Below are 14,591 nucleotides of genomic sequence, written 5' to 3' on the forward strand. Positions count from 1 at the left end.
GTACGTAGGCTTTTCATTGCACTGGCTTGTCTTTGCTGCGGAGCACGGGCTCTAGGCACGTGGGCTTCAGTAGTTGTGGCTCACGGGATCTAGAGAGCAGGTTCAGTAGTTGTGACGCGTGGGCTTAGTTGCTCCGTGGTATGTAGGATCTTCCCGGACCAGGGCTCGAACCATGTCCCCTGCATTGGCAGGCAGCTTCTTAACCACTGCGCCACTAGGGAAGTCCCAGTGTTCCATTTTTAAAACAGATTGTGGCAGGCAATGAAAAGTGGATACTGTACAATAACGTGGAATGGAAGAGACTGGGGGGCAAACAAAATGAACCACCACCAACCACACCAAAGGCCAGTCTTCATCCAAAGAAGGTAATGTTGTGTATATAGTGACATTGGAAGGGAGTCCTCTATTAAGAGCTCCTTCTGGAAAACCAAACGATTAATATCTAGAGAGCAGGTTCAGTAGTTGTGACGCGTGGGCTTAGTTGCTCCGTGGTATGTAGGATCTTCCCGGACCAGGGCTCGAACCATGTCCCCTGCATTGGCAGGCAGCTTCTTAACCACTGCGCCACTAGGGAAGTCCCAGTGTTCCATTTTTAAAACAGATTGTGGCAGGCAATGAAAAGTGGATACTGTACAATAACGTGGAATGGAAGAGACTGGGGGGCAAACAAAATGAACCACCACCAACCACACCAAAGGCCAGTCTTCATCCAAAGAAGGTAATGTTGTGTATATAGTGACATTGGAAGGGAGTCCTCTATTAAGAGCTCCTTCTGGAAAACCAAACGATTAATTCCAACAAGTACTGCTTCCAGTTAGACCAACTAAAAGCAGCACTTGATGAAAAGTGTCTAGAATTAGTCAACAGAAAACGCATAACCTTCCATCAGGATAACGCAAGACTGCATGTTTCTTTGATGACCAGGCAAAACCGCATGTTTCTTTGATGACCAGGCAAAAACTGTTACAGCTTGGCTGGGAAGTTTCGATTCATCCGCTGTATTCAGACATTGCACCTTCGGATTTCCTTTTATTTTGGTCTTTACAAAATTCTTTTAATGGGAAAAATTTCAATTCCCTGGAAGACTGTAAAAGGCACCTGAACAGTTCTTTGCTCAAAAAGATAAAGTTTTGTGAAGATGGAATTGTGAAGTTGCCTGAAAAATGGCAGAAAGTAGTGGAACAAAAGGGTGAATACGTTGTTCAATAAAGTTCTTGGTGAAAATGAAAATGTGTCTTTTATTTTTACTAAAAAACTGAAGACACTTTTTGGCCAACCCAATACCTCTGATATTTCTGAATATAGACGATCTAATATTTAGAGTATATGCTTCAAAAGTGATATGTTTGTTTTGTGAATGTAGATAAGACTGTCTTTTAACCTAGAGGCAAATAATTGTGTCAGGTATTTAGAAATTAGCTTAAAGTTGGTATCTAAGACTGTAGAAACTCACTGTCTTCAAGTTTATATAAACTTGATGTTTCTTGCTTTTATCCCTCTGGTTCTCAGTTTGCAAATTCCTCTCTGCCCGTGACTTTGGAGAACGATGGGGAAACTACTGTAAGATGTGCAGTTATTGTTCACAGACATCCCCTAATTTGGTAGAAAATCGATTGGAGGGCAAGTTAGAAGAGTTTTGTTGTGAAGACTGCATGACCAAATTTACTGTTCTGTTTTATCAGGTAATTGTAATATATCTCTTTGGCTTTCTGAAGTTAGTACAAATTATTTTCTATTTGAAATATATTCAGATTATGTGAAGAAAAATTGGGTGTTTAGAATTGGGTAAATAAATTATGGGCTCCTAAAGCAAAATTCAGTTGCATATAAACATGACATCTTTGGGGTAAAGAATATAGAATTTTGGGAGACTTTGTTGTTGTTTGAAGATATGTTCCTTTAATTTTTGCTTTCTTATAAGGCACACGGACCTTATTTATAACTTCGGGTTTTTTTTAGTTAGAACTTTACATAGTTATGTTGCCTTAAGTTGCTCTCTCATTCAGAAGGTTACTCTGAGAAATTTGAAGTCAGACCTTGTTCTCACTTCATAGGTCAAATGACACTGACCTCCTTACCCCTCACCTGCCTTCTTTAAAAAAATTTTTTTTTGAAAGGCTAACAACGAAAGCTACAATTAATTGAACCACTAATATGTGTCCAGTGCTTCATAAGTGTTATTTCATTTACTCCTCACCACAATCCTAAGAGGTAGGTATAGTATTGCCTCTTTATAAATAAGGAAAAAAAGTAAGGTCCAGGGAGGTTAAGTAATGTGCCCCTGAAGAAGCTGGTAGGTGATGGACAGCACCTGTAACATTCCAGTGAAATCACCTGTTTACTTGTCTACCTACCTAACATACAACTTTCTTTGGGGGTCTTTTTCATAATTATATGATCAAGACCTATCTCAATGCTCAAGATGAAGGATATCTAGTTAGATATTTGTTGAATGAGTCAAAGTCTTTATGACTCCAAAGCCCATATTCTTTTTTTTTTGCTGTACGCAGGCCTCTCACTGTTGTGGCCTCTCCGGTTGCGGAGCACAGGCTTCCGACGCGCAGGCTCAGCGGCCATGGCTCACGGGCCTAGCCGCTTCGCAGCATGTGGGATCGTCCCGGACCGGGGCACGAACCCATGTCCCCTGCATCGGCAGGTGGACTCTCAACCACTGCGCCACCAGGGAAGCCCCAAAGCCCATATTCTTTATACTGCAGTAGGCTACCTCTTAACGTTAAAAAAAAAAAAAAAAAAAAAAGAAAAACCTATCTTTAGATTCCTTCATCAGTAATTTTAAAAACAGGAGATAACTTTTATATCCTCTCAATTGAGGGCATCTATACGAAACAGTGTATATATTTTTAAGTACAGTGTCTTAAGGTAGGAACCTTAGATTTTGTGATCTCAACTGACTCATGTATCCTGTTTTCATAGTTCCTCTGATTTTATGATTAGTGTTATATTTTCATTATTTTACAGTTTTAAGCCTATCCTGTTTTACATTTCTTTCTCAGATGGCCAAGTGTGATGGTTGTAAACGACAGGGTAAGCTAAGTGAGTCCATAAAATGGCGAGGAAACATCAAACATTTCTGTAACCTATTTTGTGTCGTGGAGTTTTGTCATCGTCAGCAAATTATGAATGACCCTCTGTCACAAAATAAAGGTAAAGTTAAACTTGGCTAAGGGGGTCTTTATGTCAGTGCTAAGTTACTATCAGCACACACAGTTGTAAATAATATAATAAAACCAATATCACTGGAGTCAAATAGCCTGAATTTCCTTAAATTTTCCTGTAAGAATTCTTAAAGATTGCTCTTGAGGGGAAATTAATCCTGATGCTTTTTGTTATCAAAATCAAACACACCAAGGGATCAATAAATATATAAGTACTAATTTTGTAGGAAAATTAGATTTGATTGCTTTTGATTGAATTTATCTGTATATAAATAACTTAGTGACACTAAGGGATATATGCTATTCAGTTAATAAACCAGAAATAAAAACAGAACATTAGGGCAAACAAAGGAAGAGGATATAGGTATGTTAATATGGTTGCTGTGACTGGTGTCAGATTTGATCCAGAGCTTGCTTGTAGCCAAGGAAAAAAGAACAACACATTAATTATATCAGAAAAAATAAAGTAGACCAGTTCTTCACAGGTAGCGAAGTTTTTCTGGCTAAGAATAAAATAATTTTGCAAGTAGGACAGCTAATGTGGTCAAAATATCCAGATGAATAGATATGTGGCATGTTCTGAAAGTAGCTCTCTGAAGTAGCACTTCTCTGAGTTAGACTAAAAACATCTGATGTTATGTTCTGTCATCAAAGCCTGGTGTGCTGCTGAATTGACAGAATTCATGTGCTTTAAAGTCTGGCCTTTGTCTACCTTTGCAATCTTATTACTCATCACCTTAATCACATATGCCTTGCGCTAATCTTTTGTGTTATCATTCGTTCCCTAAGACCAGTCAGGGTGATGGTAGAATTTTCATTCTATAATGTGCGTTAACAAAGTCACTGTTTTTATGTGGCTGGACAGCTACGTCACCAACTTACTTATAAAAATTAGCATGTTAAATTTTTATTTGAATCAAACTTAGGTGTAGGAATTTTAATATTCACTAATGGAAAAGTCCGGTTAATCCTGAAGCTGATACCTGTATTTTCACCTATTAAGTATCATTTGAAGTTTATAATTTTAGAGAATCAGGTACCCTTTAAGTCCTAATGAACACTAATCTGAACAGAATCACCCACCCCAACATTATACAGAGTTAGATATTTGCATTGTACCTTGAAACTTAGCTGTTAAACAGGGTTTTTTTTAATGTGTGTGTGTGATCCTTTTGTTAATACTAGGTCTTACCTTTTTGTCTATTTTAATCAGTAAATATTTCTAAGGCGCAAACTGCTTCAGTGGAGCTCCCTTCTGCAAGGACAAATACAATACCAGTTATAACCAATGTGGTGTCATTGGCAAAAATATCTCCTGCCCAGCTCACAGAGAATGTTGTTTTAAAAGGTATGACTTGATGTAAAGGCATTTGGGTAGACTGTAGAGGTGAGCGTTGTCTAGGGTAAATAGCTCTTATTGGTAATGTTTACATATGTTTATATGAGGAAACATGCCCCTCTGTCTCTGAGGGAAGTGGGTAGCAAGCAGGGTGGCATGTATAGGGAAAGAAGTGGTATGTATATTTTATTTTTTTAAGAACCCAATTGATTTTATTTATTTATTGAATTTTTGAATTTTATTTATTTTTTTTATACAGCAGGTTCTTATTAGTTATCCATTTTATATATATTAGTGTATATATGTCAGTCCCAATCTCCCAATTGATTTTAATATCGCTGCCTTTACCTTTGGAGATTCTAATACGGTAGGATGCGATTAGGCCCAGGAATCCCTACCTTTACCAAGCACCCCAGGTAGTATTGATGCCAAGTTTCCTTATACCATTTTTTGAGAAATTCTGGACTAGGCTCTAGACCACCTTAGCAAGAGGAAAGTAACCTCTTGATTTCAGTATTTACTTCTGTATATTCTAGGGATAATGTTATTCTAGGGATAATGTATGTTTTAATTTATAACAGGTGCAGTTAATACTAAAGAGGCAGCAAAGATCATTGAAGATGTAAGTTTTATTAATTATTTTCCTGATTAATGCCCCTTGGGTTTAGTTTCATTTTGGATATAGCCTTCTAATATATGTCTGAGTTCATGTCTATTTGCTGCTTAGTCTTTTTAAAAAGTAAAGTAATATATTAGGCACTGATTTTTATTTTTGAATCTTAAAGTTAGATCATTAATAAGAATGCATTCGTGATTTTATTGTTTGTGTTCTGGTTCCTTAGTTTCTTTAAATACTCGTTAATTCCATCTGGTTGCTTATTTTTCTCTTTTACTACATTCAACTATTTTTCTTTTAGACTAGAAGGTCTCTTGAAAAAGTTCAGTATATTCTTGTTTTATGCATCTTTGAATTCTGTGAGATCGAAAATAGTGCAAAATAAAAATATATTTAAATTCCCACTTTATTGTGAAACTTCCCAAGATTAAAAAAAAATTTGAAGAAATACATAATTTCAAATCTGGCAGGCTGAAAGAATTGCAGACTATCTCATTGTTGTCCTATGTCAGCATCAGTTTAACAGGAAAACAAAATTCCTATCATCCTTTATCAATATCACACGAACCTTATGTGTCAGATCTTGAGTTAATGTTTTCAGTGACTGTTGTGTTGCTCTCTTAACATTTGCTCTTGATACAATTAAAATCTTTTTTAAAATATTGATACAACAGTGTCATTCAGGTTCATTAAGTGGTGATGCTATACTAAAAAGTGTGCCCCAAATTCTAAATTTGAAGCAGAAGTTACATGTGATAAAACTTTGTGAAGAAAGCGAGACCATTGCTATGATATCTCATGCTGTTAATTTAGGAGAGTGCACCCTGCAGAGTATTAGAGATAATGCTCAAAAAACCCCAAAGCAGTATTAAAGCAGGTACATTCTTTAGTTCACAAAATTATCTTGTAACCAGGCAAGGATAATGGAATAAATGGAAGAAATCCTGGCAACACAGCTGCAAGATCAGTGCTGCCATAATGCGTCCCTTAAGGCCAAGCTATCATCTGTGCTAAGGCATGAAGTATTTTTGATGATTTTGAAAGGAGGCGACACTGAGACAAAAAGGTTTACTGCAAGTCATGGCTGGCTTTCCAATTTTAAAGCCCACCAAGGTTTTAAGAATATAAAAATGAGCAGGCCAGCTATATCTGCTAACACTGAAGCTATCAAAACATTTCAGCTTTACCAGAATTTAAAGAAGCTTTAACTTGGAAGACACCGTTACATCTGCTAATAAAGAAGCTATAAGGGACTTCCCCGGTGGTACAGAATCCGCCTGCCAGTGCAGGGGACATTTGTTCAATCCCTGGTCTGGGAAGATCCCACATGCCACGGAGCAACTAAGCCTGTGAGCCACAACTACTGAGCCTGTGCTCTAGAGCCCATGAGCCACAACTACTGAAGCCCTCGCGCCTAGAGCCCATGCTCCGCAACAAGAGTAGCCACTGCACTGAGAAGCCTGCGCACCACAACAAAGTAGCCCCCGCTTGCCACAACTAGAGAAAGCCCGCGTGCAGCAACGAGGACCCAACACGGCCAAAAATAAATGAATTAATTTAAAAAAAAAAAAAGCTATGAAAATGGTAAAGAAGGTAAATTTGTGCAAGGTTGTTGAAAGGAATGTTGAAATTTTGCTTGGGTTGTTGCCCAGGGATTAATAAAGGAAGACTTGCTAGAATTAGAAAAACAAAGGTAGCAGGAAGAGGGCCCCAGCAATTAGCCTGGTCCTTTAACACATCAACTAGCAGTGAAGTGACTGGCATAGACTTTTGACCATATTTCAGCAACCAGTTGCTATATTTGAAGATGATCCAAATGTGGATTGTGGTTCCATGGTGGCAAGGCGAAAGACGGACAGTGTGTCTGCATATCAAGAAATCCTCAGTGAAAAAAGAAAAAATGAGAAAAAAACCCAAACCACGTTAGATTCATTAGATTCATTCTTTAGCAAAAGTCTTCCAGGGAATCAGACCAGCCTGTCACCATAATGTGGAGAGATAGTTTATCCTACTTAGTTCGATATCTCTTAACTCTCCCATTATTAGTGTTGTTGGAAGATGGTGATAACTCTACTTAATTATTTTCAGGCAGTATACCACATTAGTTAATGAACTATCATTAAGTTAATTTTGTATCTGTATGTATGCTATGTATTGTACATTAAATTATATCTTAAAATTATATTATTAATAGATCACTGTGTTGTAGAATTAATAATTTTGTTATTAACTGCCTAATTGTATAATGAATCATTGTTAATGTACCTTATATTAATAAGTATTATTAATATGTATTATAAAAATATTCTATATTGGTTATAGGCTTATGACTCTGATAATGCGTCCCTCCTCTATATGTATGGGACAATTAGTCTTGAATTATGTTGGTTTTGAATTATTCAGGATTTTCAGGAACATATCCCTCATATTAAATGTGACTGCCCTATATATGTTTTCCCTATATGGAGTATTTCTGTAATTCACCAATCATTTAAACTATGTTACAGAATAGTTCTGATTAATATTTTCAGTTTAGTCTATACAAAGTATAATAATAAATAATGTAGTATTTTTATGATTTAAAAAAAAAAAACCTGACAGTTGTAGAATCTTTTCTTCGTTTCTCTGGGACTTTGGTCTGAATCTCCTTCAGGTTATTTAAGTGGTCTTAAATTTGGGGGAAAGGTGAGATACAGGAAAGTGCAAAGAAGAGAATATACTGCAAATGTCAGCAAACTTTTTCTATAAAGGTCTAGAGAGTAAATATTTAGACTTTGCAGGGCATACAGTCTCTGTTACAACCCCTCACCTCTGCCACTGTAGTGCAGAAGTAGCCATAGACAATACATGAGTGAGTAAAACACTGGAACAGTAAAACTTTATTTATAAACACAGGTGGTGGGCCCATGAACCATATTTTGCCAACTCCCTGTTCTACTGTATTCCCTCCATCCAGAATTAACCATTAATAGATTTGGCTTATTAGCTCACAGTTTTTTTTTTCTTCTACCCTCCCTTTTTTCTCCTTTTTAAAAGATGAATCACTACTTTTAGTCCTTTTTCACAACCCTAGATGCAACTACTGTTCTGAGTTTGGTGTGTGTCCTTTCAGACCATTTTTAATCTTTCACATTCATATATACACATCCATGGAAAATAATGTTATTTTAAAAAATATCTATGTGATATTTAATAGATTTAGTACATTCCTATTGCTGCTGTATAATATTATATATAGGTACCATATTTTATTTATCTATTGCCTATTGATAAACATTAGGTTGCTGCACTATCAAAAATCTCTGCGACAGTAGACATTCTGTGTCTCCTTGTGCACGTGTGCAGGTGTTTGTCTAGTGTAGACATGGAATTATGGAATTTTGGGGACAGAGTGCATTTGCATTTTTAGTTTTCAAATTGCCCTATAGAGTGGCTGTTCCAGTTTTCATTCCCACCAGCAGTTTATTTTTGTACTCATTTCCCACAGCCTTATTGTTATTTTATGTTGTCAGATTTAAACTTTTTTTGTACCAATCTGTTTAGTAATATCTTGTTTTATTTTACATGTCACTGATTACTATATTTCTGTTTTTGAACATTTGAATTTTCTTTGAATTTCCTGTTTTTAATTTTTCCCCATATTTATGTTTGTCTTTTTCTTATGGATTTTTTAAAATATAAATTTATTTTTATTTATTTAGTTTTTGCTGCATTGGGTTTTCATTGCTGCACGCAGGCTTTCTCTAGTTGTGGCGAGCAGGGGCTACTCTTCGTTGTGGTGTGTGGGCTTCTCATTGTGGTGGCTTCTCTTATTGCATAGCACAGGCTCTAGGCACGTGGGCTTCAGTAGTTGTGGCACGTGGGCTCAGTAGTTGTGGCTTGTGGGTTCAGTAGTTGTGGCTCAGTAGCTTAGTTGCTCTGCGGCATGTGGGATCTTCCCAGACCAGGGCTTGAACCCTTGTCCCCTGCATTGGCAGGCAGATTCTTAACCACTGCACCAGGGAAGTCCTGGGTTTCTTTATATATTCTGGATTTGCCTTCCTTTCTACTTATCATTTTTACCAACACAAAAACATGCAGTAATATTTCCTACCTGAAAAAAACCCTTCAACACCATGACCTTTCAGCTACTGTCCCAGTTCTCTGCTCTCCATTTTGGAAAAACTCCTCTAAGTGTGGCCTCTACTTGCTGCCACCATTTCCTTATCTGTTATCTTCCCTTAGCTCACTCTAGTCAGGCTTTTGTCTGCACCACTTCACTGAAACTGTTCTTGTCAAGATCTCCATCAGTGTTTATTTTGCCAAATCCAGTGGTCAATTTTCAGTTCTTATTCTACTCATCCTTTCAGTAACATTTGATACAGTTGATCTCTCCTTCATTCCTTGAAATACCTTCTTCAACTTCTAGGTCAGTCATTTGTTACTTTTGTCAATCTGCATTTCTTTGTAGGGGACTCATTATAGTCCTGTGGTTTTAAATCATCTAGATGGTGACTGATTACCAGATTTATTTCTCTTGCCTTGACCTCTGAGCTCTAAATTCACGTATCCATCCAACTGCTTGGTTGACATTTACTCTTAGATTGTGAATAGCCATCTCAAATAAAGCAGAACTGTTTTATTTCCCCCACACTTCCTCTCCAGTGTTCCTCCTTATCACTCCTGTTGCTGTCTTAGTCTGAGCCGCCATCATCTTTCTTCTGCATTATTGCAGTGACCTCCTACTTGTCTTCCTCCTTCCATTTTTGCCCTTCGCAGTTTTTTTCTCCACACTGTTGCCAGAATGATCGTCTTAAAACATGAATCAGATTGTCACTCCAGTGCTTTAAAAACCTTCAATGAAATTCTGAAAAAAGAAGAATAGAGAAGGGGAAGAGCTAGTTTCCAAAATTATAGGATAACTACAAATTTTTAAAAATTTTAAAAAAATTTTTATTGGCGTATAGTTGATTTATAAGGTTGTGTTAGTGTCAGGTGTACAGCAAAGTGAATCAGTTATACAACAGATTTTATAAGGCTACATAGTTGAAACAACAAGAAGCCATGGGTAGCTCTTAGAAAATAAGAGCTCAATAGAAAAGAAATATAGAAATAGACCTAAAAAAAAAAATATATATATATATATATATGCCAATTTAGAAGTAATAAAGGTGGCAGTTCAGATCAGTAGGAGAGATCTAGATTATTCAGTAAATAGTGTTGTGACAACTGAGTAGACATATGGAAGAAAATACAGTTGGATTTCTACCTCCTAAGTTAAACCAAAATGATGTCTAGATGGAGAAAAGTTTTAAGTTTTAAAAAATAATGAAAGTACTAGGAAGAAGTATAGGAAAGAATTTTAGTGCAGAAGTGGGGAAAGTCTTTCTAAATATGTCACAGAACCCAAAAGCCATAAAAGATTTGTAAGGAAAATTCAACTACATTTCAAAGCCAAAAACACATGAAAAAACAAGGTTGCAATTTATGACATAAAAGGCTATTTTTTTCCATATGTAGAGAGTTTCTGTGAGTCAGTAAGAAGACCCAACACCCATTAGGAACATGGGCAAAAGTATGATCCATCAGTTTACAGACTAGGAAATAGTAGTACTTAAACATATGCAAACATAATTCAACTTCAAGATTAGAGAAATGCGATTTAGAACTACAGTTTTATCAGATGGCAAAGATAAAAATGATGAATAACACTGTTAAGGCATTTTTACATATTGCCAATAGCAGTTGGTAAAACTGCTACAGAGGGCAATTTAGTAAAACCTATTAAAATTTAAAACGTAAATACCGTTTTACCCAGGAACTCCAATTTTAAGAATTTATCCTTCAGGTATATTTTGCACATTTATGAATGATGTACAAGGATAACAATTGCAGTACTGTTTGTAGGAGGAAAAGCCTGTAAACATCCTAACTGTTTCATCAGTGGTCAAGGCCATTGTGAGTTCATCCTGAGGTATTGTGCAAATTAGAAAAAAATAGCCCTACTTAGAGAGTCTGAAATGCACCCTCTCCAATTCCACACTTAGTCACATGGCCTGGCAAGTGGAGTTCCCTGTATGCATACACAGTGGCTCTGTTGGGACTGTAGTTAAATATACTATATCCCATGCAGTGGAATATCATGCAGTTAAAAAGAATGTGGCAGCTCTTTCTGTACAGACATAGAGCAGTCTTATATATAATAAGTGAAAAAACACAAAACACACAAAACACATGCCTGTACATTTGTATAGAATATCTCTGGGAGGCAGCCAATAAATAGATAGTAGTGATTACCTCTGAGGAGAACTGAAAGACGGGGGGAGAATTTTAAGAGGGAGAATTACTTTTTTCATTGATTACTATTTGAATCTTTGAATTTTGCCACGTTATAATACCCATTCAAAAAACAAGCTTAGAATTAAAAGATAAAGGAAGACAGGGAAAAGGATATAAATAGTTCACAGAAGAGAAAATATAAATAATGCTTAAACATGAAAAATATCTAACCACAATACTGTTATATAATTTCTCACTTAGAAATAGCAAAAAAGTTTGATAATGTTTAGCGTATTGGGAAGTAGGTTCCATACATTGTAATATACAGATTTTCATATACTTTGACCCACCAAGCAGCACTTATAAACGCTTTATTCCAGTCAGTGTGCCTGGTGGTCCTGCGGGCATGTCTCTTGCTTCAGTAGTGTCTGGCTGGAATAGACCCCGGGACGCCCCTTCCTCCAGCCTTTGACCACCCTCCAGCCTTTTTTCCAGTCCCAACCTTCAGACCATCCTCTCAGCCATCCTCTGTCTCTGAGACCAGCCAACATCGTCCTTACTGCCAATCAACCAAGAACTCCCAGACTGGTCAGAATTATTCCACCAAGGTGGAGGCCTCCGTCAATCGCCTGGTCAGCCTGCCTCTGCGGGCCTCCTACACATACCACTCTCTGAGCGTCCATTTCCACCATGGTCATGTGGCTCTGGAGAGTGTGAGCCACTTCTTCCGAGTCTCCTGAAGATGCAAAACCAGCACAGTGGCTGTATCCTCTTCCAGGGTGTGCAGAAACTGTCCCAAGATGAGTGGGGTAAAACCCTGGATGCCATGGAAGCCACCATGGTTGTGGAGAAGAGCCTGAACCAGGCCCTTTTGGATCTTCATACCCTGGTTCTGCCTGTGCAGACCCCCATCTCTGTGACGTCCTGGAGAATCACTTCATAGATGAGGAGGTGAAACTCATAAAGAAGATGGGCCACCACCTGACAGACCGGCTGGTGTTAGGCTGGGCTGGGCGAGTATATCTTTGAGGGGGCCACCCTCAACTCAAGAAGGGCTAGGAGCCTCCAGGCCAGCTGCCTTTGAGGGGCCCCTCTGTTATCCCCCAGTGTCAGGGCTTCTGCCTGAGCCTCTTCCTGCAGCCACTAGGCGGCTTTTTAACCACGCTGGAGCCCTCTCCCAAGCCATGGACCCAATGGAAACAATAAAGCTTTTGCAGGAAAAACGAAAGACCTTGGTCTATAGATATACTAGCACATGTAGAATCAATTTGTATGTAAGGATATTTATTGTAGCATTGTTTATAATAGCAAAAGATTTGTAACATTTAAATGTTTAGCAGCAGGGACTCTTCAAATCACATATGGTACATTCAGTGTATAAAGCTGTTACTAGGCAGCTTTGTATAAAGTTTTATGAAAATACCTCCAAGATAGTTCGCTAAGTGGCAAAGCAAGGTGCTGAGCCTTGCTAATAATATGCTACCATGTGTAGTCAGAAAGCAACTTATTTAATTACATAGCCCATCTCTAGAAGGATGTATACGAAACTGGGAACACTGTGTTCAAGACTGAGTCTGGATAGATGGCAGACAGGTGTGGAAAACTTAACTTTTCATGTATACACTTTTATACCTTTTGAATTGTTACATCATTCAAAATTACTGCATCTATCACCTATTTAAAAAGTAAATTTAAATAACAGTAGTCCTCCCTTATCCGTGGGGGATACGTTCCAAGACCCCCAGTGGATGCCTGAAACCATGGGCAGTACCGAACCCTATATATACTATGTTTTTCCTATACATACATATCTATGATAAAGTTTAATTTATAAATTAGGCACAGTAAGAGATTAACAACAATAACAAAATAGAACAATTATAATAGTATACTATAATAAAAGTTATATGAATGTGATCTCTGTCTCAAAATACCTTATTGTACTGTGTTCACCTTTGTCGTGGTGATATGAAGTGATGAAGTGAGGTGAAAAACGTAGGCGTTGTGATGAAGTGTTAAGCTTTTCCCTTTGCACTCGAAGGACACACTTTAGGGCTTTTCTTCGGCATATCTGAATTGCCAGCATCACTGCTTTTGCACTTTGGGGCCATTATGAAATAAAATAAGGGTTACTTGACTAGAAGCACTGTGATACCAGGGCAGTCAAGCTGACAACCAAGATGGCTACTAAATGACTAATGGGCAGGATACGCTGGACAAAGGGATGGTTCACTTTCTGGGCAGGACAGAATGGGACAGCAAGAGATTCCATAGTGCTACTCAGAATGGTGTACAATTTAAAACTTATGAATTGTTTATTTCTGGAGTTTTCCATTTAATATTTTCAGACTGCAGTTGACCATGGGTAACTAAAACGAAGGAAAGCAAAACTGCGGATGAGGGAGGCTACTGTGTACTGTTTGGTGGTTTCCCATCACACTTATAGTACAATCCTAATTTTCTGCTGCTGTTTTTTTTACTAAGACCTTCCAGGTCCTATACAAGTTGGCTTCTGCCGACCTTTCCAAATGTATCATTTTAGCCCTGGCTTAACTTTATTTCAGCCTTGTTCTTGTTGATGTTCCTAAAGCATGTCACACTCTTTCCCACTTCAGGTCTTTTGCATCTCAGTCCCTCTGCCTGGAATCCTCTGACCTCAGGCGTTGCATGGCATGCTCTTTTGAATATTCATAAGGTCTTTGCTCAAATGTTTACTCCAGGATTACCTCTCCTCCACGCTGTCACTCTCCATTCCCTTATCCTGCTTTATTTCTTTCGTAGCTGTTATCACTACCTGGAATTATACATTATGTATTTGTTTTCTTGTTTATGTTCTGTGTCTCCCTCTAGAAGGTAAGGCCCATAAGAGCAGGACTTTGTCTTGTTTTCTGCTGTATGCCCAGGTCTAAGGACAGTGCCTGGCTTGTAGTAAACATTCAGTAAATGTTTACTGAATTAAAGAACATGTTTTAAATACATTCTCCCACTCTGTTGTTTATCCTTCAACCTTAAAGACCTTTGTTTGCAAAAGTTTAAAATTTCAAGGCAGTCAGTTGTATCAACCTTTTCTACTTTATTTTTAACTCTTTTTGTGTTTTATTTAAGAATACTTCCTCTGAGTTCTGGTTATTTGAAAATTCTCCATTGATTTTAAAGTTTTATTTTTTTCATGTTGAGGTCTTTAATCAATGTGGAATATTTT

The 14,591-nt window shown here is 37.6% G+C and overlaps 1 protein-coding gene across 7 annotated transcripts in view; it reads left to right on the plus strand.

Annotated features, from left to right (window-relative positions):
• ZMYM6 (zinc finger MYM-type containing 6) overlaps window positions 1-14,591 on the plus strand; it is a 46,339-nt gene that overhangs the window by 26,795 nt on the left and 4,953 nt on the right. For all 7 annotated transcript variants that reach the window (XM_028486533.2, XM_028486515.2, XM_007108227.4 and 4 more), the window contains exons 11-14: window positions 1,510-1,682; window positions 3,015-3,165; window positions 4,390-4,524; window positions 5,097-5,137. In XM_028486533.2, the coding sequence (XP_028342334.1) occupies window positions 1,510-1,682; window positions 3,015-3,165; window positions 4,390-4,524; window positions 5,097-5,137 (500 nt within the window). The remainder of the gene's footprint in view (window positions 1-1,509; window positions 1,683-3,014; window positions 3,166-4,389; window positions 4,525-5,096; window positions 5,138-14,591) is intronic.

The sequence above is a fragment of the Physeter macrocephalus genome, chromosome 3, assembly GCF_002837175.3.
Source record: "Physeter macrocephalus isolate SW-GA chromosome 3, ASM283717v5, whole genome shotgun sequence".
NCBI lineage: Eukaryota > Metazoa > Chordata > Mammalia > Artiodactyla > Physeteridae > Physeter > Physeter macrocephalus.